Below are 27,590 nucleotides of genomic sequence, written 5' to 3'. Positions count from 1 at the left end.
AAGATGAATCTGATTCGGTTTCCTTTCAAGTAGTTCATATATGAAATTTCCAGCAGTGTAAGTTTTCATATCACCTTATTTTAAAGTTGGTGAACTTCATTTCTGTGAACAGTATAAGCCTTCCCCGATGGGTTAAAGAGGTATTTCTTACCACATCTGTTGCTTATGTCAAAACAAATTCCCCAAAAGATAGATTATACATTCAGCTGCTGATGACAGATCTCATCTTGCTTGACTGCCTTGACCACATTTAACGTCACGTAATTCCCCCCCCCCCCCAAGAGGTTTGTTAAACCTAGCGATCGTAGCGGCCAAGGATTTTTTCTGAAAACCGTTGTACAAGGTAGTTGTTTATTGCTTTACGAATGGCAGACACATGTCAAGAATCTATGTTTTGGAAGAGGTATTTCTAATATTTTTTTTCTCCCTTTTTAGCACTGTTATCCAACACTTTTCGTTTACGATGTACTGGCACATTAGAATCCCAGGGACTTTTACGACTTCCCCCTTTACCGTGTATGATAAAAATTCATTTCTAAGAATTTTCGCTGTAACCTGCAACTAACAAATTTCATTTTCCCACCTTCCCAAGTGACATTTTCAACTTATCGTTCAACATACACCAGCCTTCTCAAAAGGCTGTGAAATAATCGCATAAGTGCTAAAATTTAATTCAGCGATGCTTGAGATGTGTATTTACTTTTGTTTTGAGTCACGAATTTCGAAATAAACTGTATCCGTCTCTGAATTGCAGTTTTATGTAACTGAAGCAGAATTTCTTTCGGTGTGTTCTTGAACTTGTTTTCTTTTTATTGTTTTTATTTATTACGGGGTAATATTTTTACCCCATGATCATATAAACAAGTATTTTTATTTGTAATAAAAAATGAAATTTTTTTAGTACTTAAGGGGATAACTTGACGGATATTTCATTTGTAATGCAATTTTGGTGGAAGAAGAAACCGCGTCTGAAACATCCTTTTTTATTAAATAAATATCTTTCATGTTTTAGGAATGAGCATAAAAGGAAAACAGATTTTAAAATTTGTTCTTAATCTTACATTTCTATTTATTGGATTTGTTTTAAAACGGGTGCTATGTTACGTGTGTTGTAAGGCGCAAAATGTGTTAAGTTGATATATTTATCGATATAAACTTTATTAGATTTATTTCCTTACACCCGCTCGGGTGTACTCCAACTGCGCTGATGAAAATCCCCCCCCCCTCGTCTTGAGATAGTCCAACTGCGCCGATCAAAATTTCTTTCCCCCGTTGGCCACAGGGTTACAATTTTATTTTTCGAAGCCAACTGTAGCCAAGAGGAAAATAAAAATAAAGAAATATATTTTTTATAAATGAATAGTGGATTTGTTGCCAATCTAGAGAAACTAAGCTTCGGCAACAACAAAGATAACGCCTTCTTTTATTATTATTGCGAATTAAGTCATGCTTAATCCTTTCTGGAATTTATTCCAGGAAATAAGTGCTTAAGATTTCTAAAATAAATTTCTTAGGGGTTGAAATTTAAAAAATACAGCAGAAATGAGAAGCGAATTTAAATCTCTTTCATATCATAAGTTTATTAAGCATTATATATCCTACACGGAGCACGCATTCCTTGAAACTGAAATACGGACATAGCGGGACAGAAAAATATTTTTTGAAAAGAACTATGTAGTAATGCATAAATGAAAGAAATTAAATAAAAACTATCAAAGAAAATATATAATAATTATTACATCAAACATTCTCTTGACCGCAAGTGATAGAATTTTGTTTTCTCGTTTATCTTTCAGCAAAGCTTATACAATTAAATAATCACTTTCATTCGCGTAATAGGCCCACCAGCGGCCGAGCGGTAAAGACGCTGAACACTGGTAGTTCGGTCCGAGGTTCGAATCCCGCGAACGGGCTGGCTGCATGGGCGTTTTCGTGGTTTTCCCCATGTGTAACGTGTATACGAGCCAGTTTCCCTTAGAAAGTCCTCCACGAAAGGCATCCCTCCCCTTAGGCAGATAGCCCTAGTGTGCTTTGCCATAATTAAATACACTACACTACACTACATTCGCGTAAAATTATAAACAAATGTAAATTATTATAGAAAACGCATGAAGTTAAACACTAGAGTGTGAAAGGAAAATTCTGGAATAAAAATGTTAAGAAAATTAGATGAGAAATAATCCATAATTTATTGATATCCATATAAACTCTATGCTTTTGGAAAAAGTTACACATAATTTGCACTGAGGTATCAATCACCGAAACCAAGTTAATTTCTTTCCTTATTTTTTTCTTATCAGAGGGATTTGCTAAAAGACACGCTAAGGTGAAAAATTTTGCAATATTTTTAAAGAATAAATTTTAAAAGTATTTTTACTTCATGAACTGAAATTTTTACTATACATTTATACACAGTAAATAAGTACAAAAAAAGAAAGAATTAGGGAATCACTGGGACTAGAAACTCGGGTAGAACTACCAATGTTTGGTGACTTTTCCGCTTGATCATAAGACCTTTTGAAATTAGGCTGAACAGTATATTAAAGAAAATAGAAGATACAGCACACGTAAGAACAAAAGTGGGCTGAATTAGAGATTTACACGTTTAATGAATAAGTTAAACTTACCTGTATGCCATTATGAAATATTAGGAAGTAGTATAAAATCATGAGTGAAGAAGGCAATGGCAACTAAATCATTCTAATCTAAATGTATAACAGTATCAGTATCTGCTATTAATTTCAATACTTCTGAAAAAATTATAAATGAATTATATTATAAATCGTATGAACTCGTTGCATTATAAATTACAACAGTTAGAAATATTATTAGCGTGATTTAGCGACCATCTTTGTTAACAAATAATTTCAAGTAACTAATTTTACAAATAAGTCAGCCTGAAACTAGGTTAGAAAATAAGCTACATGTTGAAGATTAAGCTTTGCCAAGGTGTTAGAAACATCTTCTGTTAACTAGAGTTATGAAGCAAGAATTTGTAAAAATTATCATTTAAATATAAATTGCCATAAATACAATACAAATTATATAAATTTTACATACATGAAAACTTGAATACAGTGCAACAATATGTGAAAAAGGAATGGATTAAAAGGGAGACTGAAAATCCCAGGATATGAATATAAGGGAGTTTTTTTTTTTTTTTTTTTTGTTAATTATAAAAATTCTGATGACTCTCATAATTATCAATTTATTAATTAAATGTGTATTAGAAATTAAATGTATGCCAAAGTACATCAGGTGGAAAACAGAATAAATATTTTCTAGTATTAGAATATGGAATTTGTTCGTTTCTAGTATTAAATATAATAAAGTTCGTTTCTAGTATTAAAATATGGAATTTGTAACAAAGTTAAATAACCTTAAAATAACTTCAATGATTAAAAATGGAAAGCTTAATACGGGAATATATTGCAATAATATTAGTGTGAATTTAGAAAGACTTAAGTCCAATTTTTAGATTTAATAAAGATAATTTTTATAATTAAATTAGAACTGTTTACCTAAAATGGTAAATTTGAAAGTTAAAACCATTCTGCTATCTAGAAAGATTTGTTAATATTTATCTAGACAAGAACCTTATTTAAGGTGAGCTACAAATCCGATATTTGATATTTTGATTATGTATCAGTTTTGTGTATGTCATTAATCTATCAATTTTACTATTCAAAACTGATATATATATATATATCAGCGACTAAAATCTAAAATTTGGAAAGTTTTTAATTCTTACAGAGAAAAAAAAAAGATCTGGCTCATCATTCCTTTAAGCATCATAAAATTTTAAAATGAGCGTAAAAGAAATTTATTTTTTAGCACACGTCAGACTTTAAATTAATATTTGTTTTATATGCACAGTTTTTACAATATTGATAAACGAAAATAAAGGCTTGCAGTCTCAATAGAATGTCTCATTAATGGCGATAAACGACTTCTTGTAGCACCCAATCTTCTTGGAAAGAAGTGGGGGACAGGAAACGTCGCGCAGTTCGTGGATTAAAAAAGAGGGGGACGGGGATTTTCGATCAAATTTGGCGCAGTTCGTACCCTACCACTCGCTCAAGGAATCGGATTCAGCTGCTTTCTAATCAGCTCTGTTTTGAACATGTCATCTTTAATAATGATTATATACAAAAACATTGTTATATAAACATTGTTATATAATTCTTAATCCGTGTATTTCTGCTTTTGGGTTTACTGCTGCCAAATTTTGAAGTATTTTAAGGAGGCCGTTGGACACGTCCTCGTCTGTTTAAATTTATTTCATTTTGCTTCGTACATGAAAAGATAAACTTTCGTTCAGTTTATTGTGTTTTATATATGTCATGTGCTCAAAATCTGAAGACCATTCTAAAAATATTGTTAGGTGCGTACGGGTTCGTAATGGATTGAATGCATACAGAACTGATGATAAGTTAATGAAATTAATTTTTCTCGAAATATATTGCAGTTCTAAAACTTTTCGCTCGAAAATGTTCATACAGCTATTGTCAGTATGACAGAGCGCAATCAGTAGTTACCACTTCATACTGCTAACAACGATCCACACAAAGCACTTCAAATGCATAAACTCGCACAGTGTACTCTCAAGACTCTGAGGTAAATTCTGAACTTAACTTATGAACTAAACTGAATATAGTTATGAATATCTTGTTTTCCCCTGTCCACCGAGAAATTTTCAGCACCTGCAATTTCTCGAAATTGCTGAAAGGCATACAAAGTTACAGCTACATGGGGATTCGATCAATTGCAGTTACACAGGAATCGGATCAAAATCGCGATTTGGGGCTATTTCTTTCCCAATTTGGCTAGATAACCATTTCCCCTGAATGTTTAATGGACTTTTCTGTAACTTTATTTTTCCGGTGATGCTTAGCATCATGTTGTCTTTCATGTTACATTATACAAGCCATGCTACAATTTACGTATAACGTTACTAAAATTATTTACATGGAAAAAAAAATGCTAACAAATTGCCAGTGAATTCGAATAATTTTATAAAATGAATGAAATATCAAGTCCATATTAAAAGCTTTTTTAACATCTGGAAGAGGTCTTCTTGTTTTCAATTCTTACAAAATTCCGTAACATAAAAACATGTTGTCGCCAGTCGACGATAAATACTGAAATTTTTATGGTGATATACAGATTACAATTTTGGTATATTTACTTTCTGTATTCGTTATTTTTTTGGCGGGGAGAAGCTGCACTTAGCACTTATGTAATAGATGTTATTAGTCCAAAGAGGCTTTGTCCCCGAAGAACTATTGTTTTCGTTTTGCGATTTTGCGTTGAATCACTATAAATGTCCCGTTTCACTTTGTTAGAGTCCTGCATTATATTTGAAGAAATTAAATAATGAAAAATCTGCATAAATGTATGTCTATTTCTCGCATTGTGATAAAACAACGGTACATAGAGCCATCGAATGTTGAATGACGTAATCCTCCTACGAATATGGGCATGTGGAAGACCAAATTTGGAATTTGTTTTATTATCGATTACATATTATGTAAAACTTTAAGGAATTTTTGAGTAACAAACTCAAGGATTTCAAAGCGAGCAATGGCAACACTCTACGGGAGGGGGGGGGAACCTTTTTATGTGCAGCGGGCGGAACTGTGTATCGGAAATTCTAAAGATGGCTTATTTTAAAATTATTTTGCGACATTGCTATTGAACTGAATTTTATGGTTTAAGTGCAAAGAACATGTTATTTAGTAAATGAAGGTAACATACAAAACGTTAAAAAAAAAAGCTCCTTTGGACGTGATTTAAAATCTGAAACCTTTAAGGGTTTATATATATATATTCATGTTTCTATGTTATAGATACTGTCAACTCTCGATTAATCGGGTGTTTAAAAAAAAATCTTTTAGTGCAGAATTATGGAAAAATTGCTATCGTAAACCATCGGAATAAAGGAAAATTTCTGCAGGAAGTGTAGAAAAGAGTAAAAAAAATTTGTAATAACAGTCAAGTGGTGAAAGCGGATGATATCACAATGTTAAGGACTTATTTTTATCCTTAACAATAAATAATTTAATTGTACTTAATCTGGAATTTATAACTAAATCATGAAAATCAGTTATGTTGTACACCCATTAATATTCTGTTTCCTATTTACTGCTATCGAAATATGAGAATAATGTAATCAGATACTTTGTGTTTTAAATACGTTCTATTTTGAATGTTGATATAATATGCATAACGAAATGAACGTATTCTCCACATCAAACTGCTTTAAATGTGTAGTTGTTAATAGTATTTTTCTCTTCATTATCATATGGATTATCCCTGTTTTTCTGCTATCGAATTAAGTGTGATTCTGGGTTAACCCTCAGCGTTGTTCCCATCATTACTTCGATTTATCGGGAGTCTGCAAGTATGAAATTTTAAATAGTAAACTCATTTTTGAAGTATCTGACTGTAATCTAAAGCTTCTATATTGCAGTTTCTTTATTTCTATTTTTATGCGATATCCTCAGAAAAATTTGGCAACGTCAATGATTTTGATATTCTCTGCATTTGGGGAGGGAAAAAAAGATCTCGATAATTTGCGTTTTCCTTAGTTCTTTGATCCCTAACTTCTGTAAAAAGCAAGATTTTTTTTGCAATTCTTCAAAGCAATATAAATAAATTTTTTTATATTGCTTTGAAGAATTTATACATATACATTCCATTTTATACTTTTGCGGCATTTATTTGCATTCACAACACAAATATTGAATTGAAAAGTAGATACGAATGCTTGTGTGTTAGTAATAGTTGATCTTCCTTCGAATATCGCCAGCTGACCAAATTCTCAGGTGTCTTAATTGAAAGTCAGTCTTGCCCGGGAAAACGCGTATGTGCTTGATCGTGAGTTTTTTTTTTTTTTTTTTTTTTTTTTTTGGTCCGTTGCTAACATGTGTTGTATCCGCCAATTTTATGAATTTTTCGTAGTTTTTACGAAAACTGTTTTAAATTAACGATCTTATGCGAGATAATTTTATTTTATTTATTGAATTAAGGCTTCCGAAAGAGATCCCAGAAGAAACGTCTTTAACAAAGTAATTAAAATTTTTGACCGCTTAATGACACCGATGACAATTATTGCGCATTCCTAACAAATATAACCATGCCATGAAATCTGAGATTCTATCATGCTTGTGGTCTCATGCGTAATTAGTTTCAGAGCTTTGTCTTTCAAAAAATTATAACATCTTTAATTTAGCTTTAGACTATAACTGTACTTCTGTAACTGGGTAGTAAACGGAGAGATTTAAAAGCAGTAAACAGTTGACAGTAATTTTAAAATAATTTAACACATTGCTTTGTTTTTTTAATAATATAATCTAACAGATATGAAGAAAAATATATTAATTATTTTTAGGCGTACACGTAGCTTTATTGCGACTAATAAAAAATCTTTCTAATGTCCTACATTATATATCTGGTATAACGTAATTTGATATACTTTAAAATATATATATAATTCTATTCAGGAATTTCACATTAAATCTGGATGGTATTTTTGAGGGAAATTCATTTTTTGTTTGTAATGGGTGCTGAATCTGAGGCAAAAATATTACGAGATTTTGTAACTAGAGAAAATTTTTCGAACGGCAGCCGGAATAAGACATGTCGAATGGAAACAATATTCCCCTCTAAAATTGAACATCTCAAATTAATTGCTTTAAATTTTGGTTGTTAAAATATTTCTTAAAATGTTGTCGTTTTTAAGATTTATGTCATCTAACTAATGATGTTTTTCTTATTTTCAGCCTCTCGCATTCGGTATGAAATCACAGCTGGTAATACAGGAGGAGCCTTTGCTGTGAAGAACGAAACTGGCGCCATCTACGTCGCCAGTCCATTGGATTACGAAACCAGAAAATCCGTAAGTTCCAATTTCTATTTTACAACTATTAATGACAGCTTCGATTTACTGACTCCGTTCAGGGAGATGAAATATGGGAATTAGATACTCTTTAAAGCCAAAAATAAATGAATGTGCAACGATGACTTGGATCAGCACCGCTCAGGCTACGTTTATTTTGTTGTAGACAATGCGCCTTTTCTTCAAACAAGTCCCTGTTTAGCTTAGATTGCAGTGATCTCATTGGAAGATATTATATTATGTTTCCTCTTGATCCAAGACGATGTCTTTTATGTTCATGAATTCATCGTGGCCAAGAGAAAACGAATATCTGTCGTTGGTCAAGACTTTCTGCACCTCATACATGACAGTCCAACTCTGCTCATTCCCATCCTAAATTTGATTATGAACACTCCAGGAGGGGCGGAATCTAAGATTATCCTATGCCCTCTGCTCTTTTCGCCACCAAATACTGGAGATTTCAATCTCGACAGTATTTTAAGTGCACCTATGGCGCCAAAAACACTTATTTTCACGCACCCATTGCCTTCTCCGTGATTCCAGTGCGTGTCCAGTGATACAGCAAACCACTATATCGATCAGGAGCTGCTATGTAAAAATGCTGGCTACATTATACGGATGAGCTAGTGTTCTTCAAGGCAGAAACCTCAGTGAAAATGGTGAAACCTTCATGAAGATACGTTTTTATCTTAGGGGGGCAGCTTTTCTAAGCTGCCTAAACCCGAGTCAAACTTAGCATTTAGCAGCTGCATTTAGCATTAGCTATCCTATGAAGTATTTAATGGAATGCGCCATGTTTTGATACCCTTAGCATGTTGGACGTCATGCGTTAGTGTCCACCAGAGGTTCCTGGTGTTGAAACTTGCAACTTACTGTGTGTAGTTCGATGTTAATACTTCTTTCTCTAACAAGAATAACAGCTCAATAATTTCTTGTGTAGGTATCGTAAGGAAGCAAGTTTTCCAACCATGGGGTGTTAGAACTGAACGCAACTGCGTAAATTACCATTGCCAGTTATATTGCAAGGATTTATGTATAACTGAAAAGAATGTGTGATGCAGCGGGGCCGTCATTTGTCGTAAGTCATACTAAAACTCTGACTGATGAAAGGCGTTCTTGTAGCTAATGTTATTTAGCAAAGAGAGTAATGAATAAAAAGCGGATATTTGCATATGGCATGATTTTATTAGTGCTGTAATTCAGTCCTGGATTTATTGATCAGTTACACTATTAATAAGGATTCTAATGATCCATCCTTAGAAAAATAGTTGCTTTACGTTCACCAGATCGACACTGAAGAGCGTGGACATGATGTAGACTCCAACCGCCATACGATCAGTATGATCTCCCCCCCCTGAAAAAAAAAAATCCTGATGTAAAAATGAGTTAGAGGATTAAATGCACATTTGTTCCCTGCACAGAGTCGTTACAGGCATGACAGAGTTGACACTGGCCTAGCATTATTGCACACTATGGACAACGGCATTGGATCGATAGCAGCGGTGTAATCGACATTGCAGTAGCGTAGGTAAGGCTTATAATTTGTAATAACGCACGCCCGAGAAAATAAGAATTCGATTAAGTTATTCTTTTCCAGGTAAGCTTATAGGATCGACCCCATCATGAAATCGAAACCGATTTTTCAGCTTCGTGTTGATACTTTGCCGAATTCCCAAATAATTCAAGGTATTTTATGTATCTCATAAACTAACATCATAACTTATCTTCATTTTCCCGATGCCTTGAGTAATGTTCATGTCGTGTATTTTCCCTCACATTTTAGCAAATTTGCGTGAGAAAATGTAGCCGACTCGAACCTCTTGTTTTTTTTTTAATGTGAGCCCAGCGAAGTACATTAATCCAGCGGTAAAACGAGAAACATTCTCCACCGCGTTGGAAAGGTTAGCTTTGAAAGAGTTCCCACGAATTTAAAAATGTGAAATAATTTAAAAGTTTCACCTTTGAAGCTAGAGCTATCCATAACGAGTCTATTTTTCTTATATGAAACTTTTTTTTTTTTTTTTTTTTTTTTTTTTTTTTGTGGTGGGAGGGTTTAGAAAAGGGGAGGGGAATCGTTTTCGGAAAGCCATTAATTCGTGCCGTTTTCTCGCAGGTCAGACGTCAAACATTTTTTTCTCCAACGTAACTAGCCTGTGTATATATATATATTCTTTTTTTTTTCTTTGTGCCTTCCTTCCGAAATATGTTTTCTTTTCTTGCTGTGTAATTTATTTTGACTTTCTAAAAAGAAATCTAACTCGTGCATTATTGAAACTTTCTCGAAAATCTTTCTGTGACATTTGATGTATGGTTTTAAAACTGGAGGGGGGAGGAAAAAATGGGCCGTTTAAGAATAGTAAATGTTTCACCGTGTTTATCTTTTCCATTTTAAGCACAGCACTGCCAGGAAGTTGGAACCGAATTAAATGTTACGGCCTTTTTCGGGGGGAACACCCCCGCTTGTGCTTAGGACTAAAGGCAGATGCTCAATAAACATCTGTATTGTTTACTTTCTTGATTTGTTTAAGAAAGCAAATCTTTTCTAAGTGGAAATAATATTTTGATATCAATGGAGAAATATTTTTAATGCAGATATTTTGAAATCATACCTGCCCCTATATAATATGTAATTGCCATATGCATAGTAATATTAAAGTACTAAAATTATGTGGTTAAATAACTAAGCGATTTGTTTCCGGTTGAATGTGTTATTTCTCTTTTCATTACAAGTCTGTTGCCGTTCGGAAAAACGTAAGACATTATTCCTTCATATTTAATCTGTCTGTTATTAATGAATAAAGTAAACTGTTTAAAAACAATAGGTGTCGTTCTTAAAAATATTTTTTTAACTTTTTAATCGATTAATTTAAATAAAAATGCACTTAGTTCATGACATATCTAATTAAAAAATGAAATATTTTTATAGAATTGCATTACATACTTTTCACATTTCAAGTATACAGAAGAAGTGTAATGTCCCAATGTAGTCTAAATGCATTGTCATCTAATAGCCTATTCCATTTGGGCCATAGCCATTTTTTTTCTGTACTGATAAATTTTATTAAACTTTAAAAGAGTTCTTTCGGCCATCTTTAAAATCTGAACCCTTTCAGATTTTTTTACACATTATTTAAATATTTCTCGCTATTATTAAATTTTTACCTTTTCCATCCAGTTTTTGAGAAAGTTATAAAACTCTGTGTAATTTCGTAATGCGTTAAGTAGTGCTCTTTTTCAAAGACAATATCGATTACTGCTTGCTTGCTACTGAATCGATTACCACTTCCATCGGTAGTTAGAGAGCATTTTCTTTGCCTATTTCCTCTTCTTATGCGTGCTTTATGAATAATTTCGATTCCTCCACGCCTTATCCATAATTCATTCGCTAAACTCCTGCCGAATGAGTTATTTTTAAAAGTATGAGCACTTTTTTCCCTCCTCGGAAAAGGGGTTTCATTTTAAAAAACGGAAATAAAATGGGGAAGACCAAAAGAGGTTAATGTTACTTTCATAGTCTTCGCCATTGTTGAGTTTATAAAAGTAATCAGTGTATCCAGTTTGCGATATTTTCAATCTGTCGATATTTTCTTACATTCCACAAAAATTTGAATTTTTCTTGAAACCAGTAATTACAAAAATTTAGCATTAAGTGGGAAATTCAAGCATTTCATTAAACCAGCGGTTCTGAACTCAACCCCTCCCATAACCATCTTCTTACCATGTTAGAATACCGTCTTGTTCCCGAAGTAATCCCCCCCCCAAATAGTAACTAAGAATTAAAAACATTTTATATTAGTATATAATTAACTCTGAGTTAACTGAAAACGCTAGTGATAACAGATGATGTCATAGTATTTGTATTGCTTTTATCTAGAACAGTACGTAATTTACTTCTGTGTAAGCCGTAATTTACTTGTATTTAAGCTTGTATCATTGTACGGTAAAACTTTGTAAGTGAGAATTTTTTTACGCTAGTAGGAACTCAGCCGCATTCTTCAAGATGTTTTGTAAATATTGTTCTCACTTACCTCTTAATCCCTAATGAAGCTTCTCTGTTTTGAGACGGGTTTTAATTTGCATAACCAAATGAATTTATCACCTGGATTAAACCGCAATGAAATATAAATAAATTGTGTGTAGTATTTATTATTATAATGTAGGTTAAATTTTGTTTATATTTTTTTAACTGCCCTTGTATTTTTGTACCATTATTTTAAATTAATGTCGATGTCATCTGCAGTATTGCATTTTGGTAAGTCAGGAATTGTGCGCTATAAAGACTTGTACAAGTTTAAGGTTTGTTATACTTAAAGCATTAAAAATGCGATATTTTAATTGCCTTATGTAAAATTTCGCCAGTACTTTGTCTGGGAAGTAATCAAGTACTAAGATGTTGTCTTTGTTTTGTAGGCCATAAATTCTGTGAGCTTTTGTATCTGAATCTATGAATATCTATGAACGCTGTTATGATGACGTAAACAAGGGATAGCATATATTCGAATGTTGAATGTCCTGAAAAATATTCGAGATTCAGAAATTATGTATATTGTCCGAAAAACAATCGTTTACGTATGAAATCAAAATTTTGGGAAGATTACTTTTACTACAGACATTCAACTAAAGCATTATTCAAAAGAAGAACACAAATGTTGCATTTTAAATCTTATCTTGATTACAAATACCAGCTCGCGGTGAGCCAGTGTGCCAAAATTTGTCAGTATGCCATCTAGCGGATACTGCCGGAATTTCTGGTTAACGGTGTGCTGCGCTTTCTCGAAAATTCTTTAAAAAGGTAATCCTGGAATCTTTTATCTGTAGTTCTGGACATAGATAATAGTACTTTTAACTAATTCTGTATGTTTTTACTAATTCCTGCTGTAAGATATTTTTATTTTTTTATTTTTATCATCTTAATAAATGCAGAGGTTGATTTAGGTGATATATTACTGATTTTTGATCACTCTTCCGAAATATATAATTGCCGTATTTCTCCGGATTTTCTCAACTTTTCTGATTTTTTTTTTATGTAGTTTAGTTTAATATTTCTTCATTTGCACCCTAAAGAAAAAGTAATTTCTGGTGTCTGAAATCGCTTGATTTTTCAGTAGATTACGTGTTAACAAGGGGGGGGGGGAAACAACTTAAGGTGTGCTTATCATAAATTATATACTGTGGCGCACTATCGTTATGTGTATCTGAAAACTCCACGTTCTAGTTGTCCAATCAGCATCAAAATTCTCTTCTGGTCATCTGGCGTATTTAAGCTAACGAGCATAAAGCAAGATCGAGACTGTTCTTTATGTTTCTCTCATTTCTAAGCAGTATTATGTTTCACGTGTTTTAAGAAGTCGATTAAGAATTTGTAAAGCTTCTGTTTTACCTGTAGTTACGCTTGTGAGAAAAGTAAAAACGCACCACGTTTCAAAAATCGTGTACAGATGATTTTAGTATCATTTGTTATTGCTATTTTTCGGTTTCGCTGGGAAAAATAGCCTATATTCTTAAACTTTTTTTTTTTAATCTTTTAAGGAATATTTTTTTCGCTGAGAATTTTCACTTGATTTTTAATAATCTCCCAGTTTTAATGTTTGATATCTCTAGAAATACATTTACTTATATCGATGATCCTTCGACCAAACCTCACGTTCTTCCGATTATTTCATAAAGTTGATCGTTATATGTCTGCTATGGGCAAGCATTAATCTTCTGCTTATTAGCGGTGGGCGAATAAGACAGATGGATCTGATATGACGTAATGTCATTTACGTTCGTGTAATTGAGATAAACGAAGCTTAGGGATATCAGCTAAAAGGGGGTAAACACTCTTATCATCGTAATCCTTTCATCGTTTGGCCTGCACTTTCGGATCAAATCGTAATTCCGATTTTGACGGGAAGGGGCATTCTTACTTATTCTTCCTCTCTTCCCATTTTGGGAATTGTATTGGAATCTTGGCGGGAATCAAATCGAATTTCCCTTTCCCGAAGTTCTTAACGTTAAGTAGTTTTCCATATAGTTTTGTTGTACTTGTTTTGTTGATTTCTTTGCTCTATTGTTTTAGCATTGGCAGCAAAGTACCTCTTTCATCGTTGAGTGGGTTCGGAATACCTCATTGTTTCCATTACTGTGACGCGATGCACCGACTCTGCATCGAAATTCAATATCTTCCGAATTTTTTCTTTGTTCCTTTGCCTTTAACGGTTGCATATATTTATTGCCGCAGTATCTCTTTCGAGTAGTTTTCGTCTCAATTGATCGGCGGTCTTTAGTTTTTCCACTCAACTGGATGGTTTCCGTTTTAATCGATTATAAATTGGCGAGGTGCTCATCGATTGCATTTTCCGGACTTCCGTTAGTTAATGAGCAGTTTTGAGTCGCCGGAGCCCCATGAAAACGAAGCGCTTGGTTTTATACTCTCGCAGTTTAAAAATTTCTACTTATATAAATATTTATTTGATAATCATTGGGTAATATGTGTACTGTGAAATTGTTATCGCTGTGAAAATTCATTATTTTCGAGAATCGTGTTTGAATGCTTTTATTGTGAGGGAATTAGCTAGTTATAGTTTGTTTGGAAGATTTGGCCGTGTGTATTGTTCGAATAGGAACGTTTCTTGCATTTTCACTCTTCTTTTCTTTTATCTCCTTTCTTATTACTGTCTGAAAGTAGGCGTTATTATTTCCAGTCCGCGATCGATGAATTTGCGAATATGAAGGTATTGCTATTCTGCGGAATATAAGTTGTTTTATCCGACTTTCAATGGCATCGCCCGCCTATAAATTGACGTTTTAATTGCAAATACATATTGTGAATACGTGTGTTTAAAGCGTATATGTCAAGCGATATTCATTTTTGTTAATTAGCTGAGAATACGTCGTTCTCGTTAAAAGTAAGTGAATAAAGAAATTTTAAAGACAGAAAGATGTTTTTTTTTTTTTTTTTTTTTTTCCATTGGTTCTCCCATTTAATAATGAAATTGTAAAACTGGGATTTTCCATTCTAGGATCCTCAGATTTTTAATCAATCTTAAATAAAACAGAACAGTCAGTTTTTCTTAACTGTAAACTTTAATTAACATAAATAATATTTTCCCTCCAACTAGGAAGAGCCTGACAACGGCCGAGTGGATAACACCACTAAACACTGGTAGTTCGATGTGGGTTCAATCCCAGCGCATATCCCTGCTTTGTACAATCTCATTAATTTAGTCCAGTGTAAACATGAATAAAACTTTATCACGAAAGAATAAAACTTAAAGAAACAACAAATCGATGCTTTTGTATTCTAAGAGTTTACTAAGATTAAAAGTAAATATGTATCGTTTACCCATTACTTTTTCGTTGCAAATACAACGATCGAACAGCCTGCTTATATAAAACGTAGTCTAACTTTCCACTAATAATTTATTAAAATTTTGAGGTTTCAGTTCCGGAGTTAAATAAGGAATGATTATTCGGATTTTGATATGAACTAAGTGCTGTAATTTGCATGATTAGTAGATGAATATTGGATTGCGGACAAAGGCGCTCGATGATGTCCTGCTGGAGACAGTTCGCCTTGTTCGCTCACGTTTGCTCTCTTGACAGGCTTAACGCTAACGGGAGAGTTCTTGGAAAGTGGGTGGTAAACGAAGCTGGAGGTCTGACATATCATAGAATTGTTCTGATTGTCAACCTGAACGGACAGCTAAGGCATTAAAGTGAGATAAGCGGGATGGGTAATTTGTGCGGCTCGCAATGTTGAAAAGTGGTCTAAAGAAGCATCTTTCTGTGGATATAAGCTGCAAGTAACCTTCACAATAAGTTTGTAGCTTCTCGGAAGGTGAATATCTGTCATCTATCACATCGTATGAATGGTTTGTCCGCATTTTATAATGTAAAATTTGGTAGCTATTAAAACTATATCTTTAACCGTCGTGTACGTGAAGAGAGTACACATTCACATGGAAAGTCCTCAGAAAAATGGTCAGAGAAACTGTAAATATTTTTCACAAAGGCCGAGAAAATCTGGAATTCTTCCCGAAAGGTCCAAGAAATTTTAAAGACTGCAGATTAATTCTCTCAATTAATAAGTAGTTTTCAATAGTAACCAACGAAAAAAAATTTCCCTTTTTTAAATAATAATAATAATAAAAGAAAATTAAAATTTACTGTAATCTTCGTTTTGTGGAAAGTATTTTATCCGTTACATGCCTAATTATCAATCCACAGTTTTTTTTTTCTCAGCCTGTTTTTGCCCTGAACGTAAGACTTCTGAATACTGGTAGTTCGACCTGAACTGGAACCCAGCTGAATGGTCTGACTGCGTAGTTGTTTTTAACAGATTTTTCCATGTGTAATGTGAATATGATCCTGTTTCCGGTAAAAGGTCCTCCACGAAGACGTCCATTCCCTTAGGCAGATACTTTTTGTTTGCTTTGGCATATTCAAAGAACTTAATCTAATAAGTTCGTTTGGAGAGTACTGTACTCTCTAGAAATGTATCTATTCTAATGCAACTGCCTTTAAAAGTACCATTACCTCTCAAATATAACAGCAATAAAATCGCGAAACTCTGGAAGTTCGATCCACGTTCAAATCCCGGCGAACAGATTGGCTGCATCCGAGTTCTTCGTTATTTTTTAGATTTGAAGTTGCCTAATATTATCTTAAAGGCTCTCTACAATGGCATCCTTTACCTTGGACACACAGACTTTCTGAAATTCAAATATTAAAATAATGGCTAGTCTCAAAGTTTCACTAATCTGATCCGACTATTGCAGTTTCTTGCTTGCGCCTAACAAATGCTAAATGACTTAACCAAACGCAAAACGGCACACAGGTGGAACGTCTCGGATATAAACATCTTTGCGATGTGTTGCCACAGCTTTCTTTCTCGGAACCAAAATTTCTGTCGTTATTTAAATTCAACGTAATTAGCATTCTGATGATGACCGACTCAAGAAATAAAAGATATAGAAATGAAGTAATATAAAAATAGCCTGTTAACTAAAATAAACCTTACAATTTGAAATATTTAAAAATTAAAAGAAAAATTCGATTACAGTGTGAATATTTCAGGTAACAGTGTGAAGACTCAAAACATGTTTTAGAAATAAAGAAAAAAAGTCCTCAGAAAAATGGTCAGAGAAACTGTAAATATTTTTCACAAAGGCCGAGAAAAATCTAGAATTCTTCCCGAAAGGTCCAAGAAATTTTAAAGACTGCAGATTAATTAAATGTGAGGGGGGAGGGAAAAACACATACCAATATTATTCCCTCCCCCCCCCCTCCGAAAAAAAAAAGAAGTAAGAAGAAATATCAGTTTTTTCCCCAACTTAGAGATCTAAATCTTTACTCTTGGGCAGTATTAAAACTCACCAAAAATTATTTTCATTTTAAAATCCCCAACTTTTTTTATTAATATTCATATGGGTATAAACAGAAGATCTGCCTAAGGGGAGGTACTTTCTAAGGGAAACTGGCTCGTATATATGTTACACATGGGAAAAACCCTATGCACCCAGGTAGGAACTACCTGTGTTCAGAGGTTTTACCGCACGGCCGCTGGTTGGCATGATAATATATTGAACAAATATCAGAGAAATATCAGATATTGTATGTGTAGGTTAAGCAACATATATATATTAACAGAAAGAGAGAGAAAGTAAAATAATAGATTTAATTTAAGATGCTTATGATAGAGTACGAAAATAAGTTAAGTAAGAATACTTTAGAAGTTATAATGATACCCAAGAAGTGAAGTTAGAAATTGTGCATCCGATCTATTATTAGGTGTTAAAATTTATTTTATTTATAACATTCGTGATATAAAATAACACTTGTTGGGAAATGTTTTTAAGAAATCCAGATAAAATTATTTTAAATGATTAGCTTATGCTGTACGAAGTAACGTATTTTTAAGTTCAAAATGAATGTGACATTCCATGTCGTCGATCGGAATGACATCTACGTATGATGAATAGTATTTTATAGCGAACTTGTTATCCGATACTAATACAAACTATGCTCTATTTTTTAGGGAAAAGGGGCAATTAATTTAACTCTTTAAATTTATGTACATTTTCTTTCCACTCTGTTTCGGTATCTCAAAAATTGTTTTGTACTGACGGTATTAAAATATTGGTGACCGTTTTTCAATATATGATGAGCACTGTTTTAGGAGAAAAAAATAAAAATCATTTGGAAATTGCAAAATGATGGTGCTTTAGTTCTTTTCTCTCCCACCGTATTGATCTGAAAATATTTAGTACTTCCTGAGCGTAACATCTTCGATGTATTTGCAAGTTTGTCCCCATTTTCCTTCAGAAATGTTAAGAAAGCGTATGTATAGTTGATAATCTATAAAAGATTATCAACTATCTATAAAAGATTATCAACTAATCTATAAAAGATTATCAACTATGCGTTATTTTCCGGATAATCTATAAAAGATTATCAACTATACGTTATTTCCCGCGGCGTGTAGATCAAGATATTACGCCAGAAGAGAATCCTCTGAAAAGTCGAGATATTATATTAACTAGCGGATTATATTAATTTGAAACGATTAATTGCATTATCCAAGTAGAATGTTAAGTGAGAGAAAAATTACTCGTATTTTTATTAATAAAAATGAAAGAAAAAATTATTCTTGGAAAAAGTTTTAGAGGGATCTCCCTAAAAAAAAATTATTTCAGTTTTCTGTGCTGCCAAAACTTTAAAAATAGTTATGAAGATAAGTTATATATAACATAGAGAGAGATCGTTAGGCATAAATTGTGCATTTACTTTATTTTTATCGTCTTCCGGAACTACTGTATTTTTTTTTTTTTTTTCCTCCCTTCTTCTCGACTACGCAAGTCTTACAGTTAAAATCTTTTAAATTTCGGATTGGATTTAATACATTTAAGAGCATGCTTATGTTAATATACCCATTTTTTAGATTTTTTAAAATCCATCTTTTCAGCATCTTTAAACTCTGTCTTGTTCTGGTTGTTAATAGATGCTTCAAAGGTGTATTTTGATTTCTACATCTTATTTCTTCTACCTTCTATTTTCTTTCCAAGTTGGACAACATTTTCCTTTACACCGTATTTACTATACGCCGAAAATTGAATTATACGCCATCTGTGTCTGAAATTAATGATTCTTTGGATAAAATCTCGCGGCGGTCGACTTTTGTGCTGCATTGACCTGTGCAGTGGGAAATACAATGTCTCGTATTTAAAAAATATATATGTATAGGTTAAAATGAGTCTAGTTAGTAATGTTTTGCCGAAATGAAGAATGACTTTCGATTGGCATTATCTCTCTTTGTCATAATTCTGACACCTTACGTACAGTCAAACGTATAGCTATACTTTCTGACTTTCCTAGTAATATATCAATAATATGAGAGAGAGAATTTAAAGTATAATAAAACTAATTCTTAGTCCTGCCCAGCCGTAGCCCATAGACTGAAAGAATTTTTGATAAGCTCCTTTAATTAGGCAAAAGCATTTCGTCGTTAAGCAATTTTTGTCATAGCAAAGCCTACAGGAACTTACCGGAAGAGCTTGGGTTCCGTAATATTTGAAGAATTGCTGTTACGTTTGTTGTTATTATACTCGATAAATCATTAACACTGTGCCGAACCCGTTATTCAAGGAATATGATACGTTTTGTGGAAAGTGTCGACGCTGTTTTCTTTTGTAGAGAGGGCGGGAGCATAAATGTGTCGCAATTTTTGTTACTTTCTGAGAACGGATGTCCGTCTCACAAAAAAATTGAGATCTTAACTTAATGGCTAAATTGCGAGCTTTTTATCACGGAAAGCCAGCTTATAAATGGCACTTGAAAGACATTTTCACGTTGACAGTAGGAAAAAAAATTAATGCCCACCTGGAAAGGATTATATGTGCATTAACTCCACGGAGCCCATAAGAAATGTCGAGATTATGTGAGTAATGTGGAATGCAGTGGTATTTAGAACGGGCTTGCGCACTGAATCTGTAATTATGTCCGAAGGTCTTGCTTGGCTTGATATTTAAGCTGAGAAATGAAAGAATTTTTGCGTTCATTCTTGTTCTTTGCCCGCTTTCCGAACTCTCGCTGTATTTAAAAAGGCTTAAGTTATCAAGTACTTGAAGATGTGTGAACCAAAAAAGAGTATCGCTCTCTGCTGGAAACGAGAATGTGTGTAACATCTTAAATTGTGCTCCTTGGTGCCAAAATCGGTATAGCGTTTCTTAGAATGTAAAATATTTTGATGCTTATCTGTATGAAGTATTACTTAAGTGTGTCTACGAATTTAATATCTTTGACTTAAGCATGTACAGGGAAGCGTTGTTTACATATTTCTCACTTATACTCATTACCTATCAATTTCGTGAAGTCGTATTTTTGGAAAAAATTCTGGGAGGGAAAACAAAAGGTAAAGTGGACGTTACAGAAAAAAATTACACATATGTGAATATTTTCAAATAAAATAATTATCGTATAAATTTTTTAATTAAATTATTAATTAAATTTAATTATTTTTAAATTAGTTATGAAGTTTAATTATTTTAAAACTAATATTAATTTTTTAATTATTTTTAAAGAAAATACTTATACGAAAAAAATACTTATCGTAAAAAATCGAATATTAAACATGAGATTAATTTTAGCGTAATAGCTTTTCCCCCCCTCCCCTCTTTGTAAAGTAATTCGAAAGTTTTTCTTTAGAACATAATTCACAGTAATTCATTTTCTTTTACATGAAAGTGTCCAAAAAATCACCAAAATGGAAAAATAAAATCGTTTTAAAGTAGGACATGAGGAAGTTAAAAGGTGTTTTTTTTAATAACTTATGTAAGCCATTTTAATATATTATCATTACTTTAATCATATTATAATCGTCATTAAATGCGCAAATTGCGGAATAAAAATTTATGTAGGCAAAAAATCTCTAATTTAGAGACGCGTAGCAAAAGACTTGATATTCTAGAAAAGAATGTATGTAACAAAAGGAAGAATTCAGGCAATAAGCCTAATACTTGTCAATTAGGCGCTTAAAATTCATATTTAGCGATATATGACCAATCTGGTACAGTTTTTGCCGGCTGAACAAAAACTTGCAAGATTTAAAAAAAAAAAAGGAGGAAAGGGATTTTTTTTCCGCAAAATTTGAAAAGTAGAGCAGTATTCTTAAAAACTACGAACATTTTTGAAAATTGGAAATTATGCATTTACTTTCAGTTTCGAGGAAGAAAGGAAAACCTGAGATATTTGAGACTGCATATAGGAGTTCAGGTCTGGGTAGTTAATGGGCAGTCACTTGGGGGAGGATAGAATAAATAATGGAGTCTGCTGACCAGGCAAGTTTGCTGATGAGAGACGCTTCATAGATATATTGTTTGGTTAAGTATGTTTTAGCTGGTAATTATTTGCTTAAGGCGGAAAATTCAATCCAACATCAATGACATTTGAACAGTTTTTAGTAAAAATTAAAATCTGCATCTATATAAAATCTTCTTGGGGGGAGGGGAAGTGTTTATTCAAAGGGAGTAATTAAAATGAAAGCATGGCCTCTTTTATATTAAATATATAATCGCTTAAATATATATTGTTTAAATTCTTAAAATTTAAAATAAATACTTTAATTTTTTAATACATATAGTAACAAAATTTTTTATGCAAATAGTAGCGAAACAGTAATTTATTTTTTTTTTTTTCTGCAGATAGACAAAAACTGAAAGTCGATAATGAAATCTAATATATTTACTAGTAATACTAAAGCAGTAATATTCAAACTCTGCTGCTAAAATGTATGGAGTACATTTTTAAAGTTCAATTATTTATCTTTATTAGTTGGCTACTTAAAAGAGATCTAAATAATATTTTTTTTAAATTTCTTTAAATAAGGTAAAGAATTTTATAAGAATATTTCAATAGCAACAGATTTTGTAGCTTTATGTGCATATTCGTGGAAGAAAATAAAATTTTTGAATTAGACCACTTTTCAGCTCTTATAGTCGACTAAAATTAAATATTTCTTTATCCTCAGAGAGTGACTACTGAACACATGACAATTAATTAAACAGTATTGGGAGAAAACAACACGTTATTTTGTAGCTGCGGGCGACGAAATATTAATTGATCCTATCTTACTGAATATTGCATGCAAATTTAAGGAACGTTTTGCATTTAACTTATTTAAGCATAATGAACTTTTTTCTCCCTCCCCTGGTTAGATTTTTCACTGTGTGGTAATTGTAAAAGATTAAATTTTGATTTTCAAAACTATTCTACTTCCTAGTGCCAAAACTGTTTTCATAATTTTTCTACTTTATTTAAAGAAAAATTTTAATAGGAGGTATACACCAAGGATCAATAGGCAAGGAGATAAAACTTGTTATTGCCTTTAACAAACTACTATAGCTGCCAAACGAAAATTGTTCTAGATTAACGATCGTACTTGCAGAATTCATTGGATACGAGTTTTCGCTATTTTTATAAAAGCGTTCTAAATTATCTGTACTTGGCGATTTGTAACCAAATCTATGTCTAAACCCCATACTTTTGACAGACATTCGGGTTACCGTTTGAACTCATCTTCTTTCTTGCATCAAGAAAAACAATTTCAACTTTATTGGAATGTGATTTCGATTGTTGTTGGCGTCTCTGAATTTGGCGGTTTTAAAACCAGTTTGTGCATAACAATTTTGATTTGATGATTTGCGAATTTCATTATGTTTTTTAACAGATATAATACTGCTATTGTAGTGTCATTAAAATTGCATTTTTTAATTACATTAAAATGAAATGATTTTATTTCCCTGTTTTATGTTTCAAAATAGCTTTGCCTTTCATATTAGCCATATTTAAATATCTTAATTCTGAAACGAAAACCAGATAATAAATGTCGTAAATAACCGTTTCCGAATTTATTTTTAGCAAAAGCTATTACAAATACTGTATTTGTAATTTGTAAATACAAATATTATACAAACAATGTACAAATTATATACAAAATAATGCAAATATTTGTAATTTCACACGGGGAATTGACGATTTACGCCAGCACAACACTTATCTATCACTCAACATCAACGGCACGCATTTCATTGTGAAAGCTTATTTCGGTCTCCTCGCCTTTACAATTTTGCTAGCTATTTTTGAATCACCCTGAACGTACACACACACACATACACGCACGCACGCACGCACGCACACACAAACACTATATATATACGTATATGTGATGTAACAGCTTTTGTCGTAGCTTAAATTATCAGACGATAAGTTTAAAAAACAGGATCCATTTATTATTATTCAGGAGAAATAGCAGTTACAAAATCAGATATCCGGAGTAAATAAAAAGAATTACTAATAGCTTTTTGTATGAAGTTTACTGCATCGTGACATTTAAGAAAAAAAACCCGATATTCCTTTGCGAGTCCTTTTATAGCCTCTGGAAAGGCGGAGCTTCAAAGAAATGACGTCAGCCTCGTCAACCAATCCAGTTCGCTTTAAATATTTCCAGAACATTCTATAACTGTACGTGTAGAAAAGGCGGGAAAAACAACTTGACTACAGGGCTGTGGATTTAATTCCACGTACTTTCAAATAAGAGAACATCGCCATTAAAAATGAAAAGAACATACAGTTAGAATTTTAAGTGTATTTTTGACTGGAATTTTATTATTACATATATATATATATATATATATATGTATACATCATCTGCAAGAACAGAAATATTGTTTTCCGGGTATTATACAAGTAACGAAGTAATAATTTTATTCGCTTCTGTTTCATTATAGTTGTTGAATAATCAGTGTCAGGTTATACTGGAAGCGAATTGAAGGCGTATTGTTATTTAATCTAATAATAATAACTCCCGTTTGTACTCATTCTTATGCGACTCATTTATTGAAATAAAAGATTTCTGGAACTCCAATAATTGTTACTTAAAATTTTAATTTTCTTGAAAATCATTTCCATTTTCTGCGAGGAGGTTTCTGATGTTCTGTGCGCTAACCTTTGTTTCCTCGGATCATTCAATTTTTCGTCCTGTTTCCCTTCCTCCTAAATAATGAGGATTTAATTATCTGTGTGCTATAACATGTATCCTCCTGAGCTCGTACATGAGTTTAATTAAAATTTTACCGCGTCTTCCTGCCATTAGCATAGTCTGACTAAACTACTGCTGAATAATATGTTAATTGCTGCGGAAAGCATGAAGGATCTCTTTTATTTAGCATTATCATTTATTGTCGGAAATGTTCCATAAGCGCCTACCTTTACAAAATAAATATTGTCATATACGCAAACAAATAAGAAGCTGACCTTTATTGCTGGGCAAGGAGACCTCGCTACATCATCAGATGCGGCATAAGGTATATATTTGGTTTAAAAAATGCCGAGGAGAGTTGATTAATCTCAATAAAAAGTTGATTACATTTTTTACTTCCATAAAGGATTACGTTTTGCAGTTGGAAAAATCCTGAATTGAAAAAACGGCCAACGGAGGTCAGTATTATTTCGTTCAATTCATATGTGAAACAATTTATGAATCCATAGCTCTTCCATCCATCTGCTAGCCTGCTGATGCTTATTGTTTCTGTTTAGAAATGTAACTCTTCTGTTGCCATAGTTTTTAGAAGATTCACCGTCATTCAGCAATAAATGATGTAGTTAAGAAATCATTGCACTTTATAGTTGAATATTATAACAAAGAGCTACGCTAATTAAATATTTTTTTTTTTTTTTTTTTTTTTTTTTTTTTTCCCGTCGGGTGTAATTTTTTGCTGTCCAGTTTTATTTTGAATCATCACAAGAATAATTTTTATTGAGAATGATGTACAGTTTCATATAATTCTTATGCAAAATGAGGAGTTTATCCAAAATTTTAATTTTTTATTAAACCTTTCCACTATCAGTGAATCACCCGTTCCCAGCTAATTAATGGCCCACTGGGATATGTATATGGGAAGCTGGGAAAATATTTTAATGTGAATTTCCTAGAAAATTATTTAATTTGTTAAATAGTATATGGCTCAAAATTTATTCAGCTAAGTCTCCCCCCCCCCGCCGCTCCTCATCTGAAAAAGAACTTCGTTGAATCAATCTACTTGATTCCTCCGGAATTAATTTTTGGTTTTCTATCTTAATGTATTTTAGTAATGCTTAAAGTATTTTGTGTATAGTTTGAATGAATAAAGTAAAAGTGTTTGTTATCAGTTATTTTAAAGGCTTTATTACTACTCATTATTGCCCACCAGCGGTCGAGCGGTAAAGTCGCTGAACACTGGTAGTTCGGTCCGATGCTCGAATCACGCGAACGGGCAGGCTGCTTGGGCGTTTTCGTGATTTTCTCCGTGTATAACATGTATACAAGCCACTTTCTCTAAGAAAGTCATTCGCGAAGGCATCTATTCCCTTAGGCAGATAGCACTCGTGTACTTTGTCGTAATTATATAAACCAAAATTACTTCCCTATTATGTCGTTTTGACATGCTATAATGTTTCAGTGCAATGAGTGACGCCAAAAATAATCTGGGAGTTCCAAGAAAATCCATTGAATTCCAATAGGAATCTGGGAATTCCATTGCTGTGTTAATCAAAATTGAAATTTGAACTTGTAATTAAATAAAACAAATCAAACTACTAATTATTTATGTTATTATTTAATTCAGTTTATGTTTTTTTGTTTCGTGAGGTTATTGAAATTTTTAAAAAGTCTTTTGAATATATACATATGTATTCAAATTGTATATATAAACATTTTAACACTTGTGTTTCACTATCCCTGAAAACTAACTTACTTTAAGTAAAAAGTGAGGCTTAAATTTACATAAAATTGGATCTCGTTGTACAATGTGGAAGGAAGGCGGTCGTTACAGTGAGATTAAAGTAAATAAGTAACGAAAGAGTTAAAAACTCTACCTTCTTTTTTGAATGTGTAAATGCATGTTTCCAACAAATTTATAATTCTTTCATTTGTATCAGTTATAAGAAAAAAGTATTAAATTTTTATAACGTTCTTAGCTAGTTATCTATCCTTAGTTTGATATCCGATTTGGTCAGGAAAATTCAAATTTGAATTTCAGTTGGAAGTCTGAGCAAGAGCCGAGCCATCGCTAAAGTGTCTGCAGGATATTTAATGCTCCCAATTAATAAATACTAAAAATCCCATGCTTATTCTTCCGATACTCTTCACATCACGGATTTCGTGAACTATTGTGAGCCAATTCATGCTAGCTGTTGCTTCATCTTTCTTGCTGGAGAAAAGGCTTATTGGAATGCGAGTGATTGACAGTATTCCCTTCAGTGGAATTTCGTGATTTGCCCTGACCGTTTCTTCTGTCTAATAAAATTATAGACAAAAGAGAGTGTTTGACGTGACATGAATGGTTGGAAATTGTTCCTACGTAAGGGTAATTCTTTTGTGATCACGTGAGATGACTTGCGGTATTCTGGGGCCCGCATTGATTTGATCAGTATCGTAGCAGATCGTAAATTCGAAAAGAATGAAACTTCATTGTTAATGTGAATTGCGTACTTATGTACTAAGTTTGTATGTATGTTTGCTGCATGCAGAGTTATTCAGTAAATGTCCTTCAATGCATAAACTCATTTACGAAAACTGTTTGAAAAAAGTAACTTTAAATGAAGGCTGTGTGATAAATTCCTCATCAGTTTTGTTGCACAAAGAAAAAGGCACGGCCCAATTAAATCACTCCTTAGCACTCGGGAGTTGGCATAGTTTCGTAATTTGCGGATAAAGTCCATAGGTATTTAAGATGTTGTAACTGCTGACATGCGCAGTTTGTTCTTCCTGGTGAGCATATACCGTCATCAAATTGTATATGGAGTACATAAACAGCTTAATCATTTCGTTACCAGTTACAATTTTAATAAATTTTCTTTCGAAGCAAACCCCTTGGTGGACTTCTTTCAGAATTTTTCCGCCGTTACGTTATTCCGTATATTATTCGCGCGATTTAACAAGCGTTGCCAAACGTATGCTCTTTATGTTCTACACGGCTTGCAAATAATCAATTCATGCAGTATTGCCATTCGGCGAAGCAAGCGATCTTCAATATTTTATTTTAAATATAACGAAAATGTCATTTTTTTATTTAATGAAATTGTTATTGCGTAATAAGTAGCGACGGAAAAGTGATAAATATAATTCTTTATAATCTAAATATTTATTTATTTTTTTATAATCTAATTGTTTTTAATTTATGATACATGTAGTGCATATTTGCAGCTGTATTATAATTTGTAAAATGTGTTTTCTAATGCTATATGTTACGGGCCTCAGGGCATAGTCCCTTGTTTTGCTTTTATTATTATCGCGAGGCCGCTTATTTTCATAAGATTGAGACTGCACAGTATCAAAAGTGACATAAAGTCGACACCGACATACTTCCGATGCTAATTACCAACAGATAGTCGACACGATAAAAAAATATATTTTTGTAATAGTAATAAGATTCACTTCCCATTTACCGCCTACCCAGTAATGTCACACGCATTCGTCGGTGCAGCTTAGGATCGACAGAGCATAATATGTATAACGAGCCCTTTTGCTTAGATAAGAAAGTCTTCCACGAAGGCATTCGTCCCCTCAAGCAGATAGCCCTCGCATGCTCTGTCTTACACCAATAATCTAACCTCATTCAATAACCGACAGGGCATAGCATGGTCATGGGATAGGGCCGACTTCACGTATAAA

General features: G+C 32.8%; 1 protein-coding gene across 1 annotated transcript in view; it reads left to right on the top strand.

Annotated features, from left to right (window-relative positions):
- Positions 1-27,590, top strand: part of LOC118183739 (neural-cadherin-like) — a 544,211-nt gene that overhangs the window by 459,816 nt on the left and 56,805 nt on the right. The window contains exon 16 of the mRNA XM_035353337.2: positions 7,785-7,900. Within this exon, the coding sequence (XP_035209228.1) occupies positions 7,785-7,900 (116 nt within the window). The remainder of the gene's footprint in view (positions 1-7,784; positions 7,901-27,590) is intronic.

Source organism: Stegodyphus dumicola, chromosome 4 (assembly GCF_044657685.1).
Source record: "Stegodyphus dumicola isolate Sdum_Otavi_A_Nest chromosome 4, ASM4465768v1".
Taxonomy (NCBI): domain Eukaryota; kingdom Metazoa; phylum Arthropoda; class Arachnida; order Araneae; family Eresidae; genus Stegodyphus; species Stegodyphus dumicola.
The sequence above is the reverse complement of the archived record's forward strand: the minus strand, read 5'-3'. Positions and strand labels throughout refer to the sequence as shown.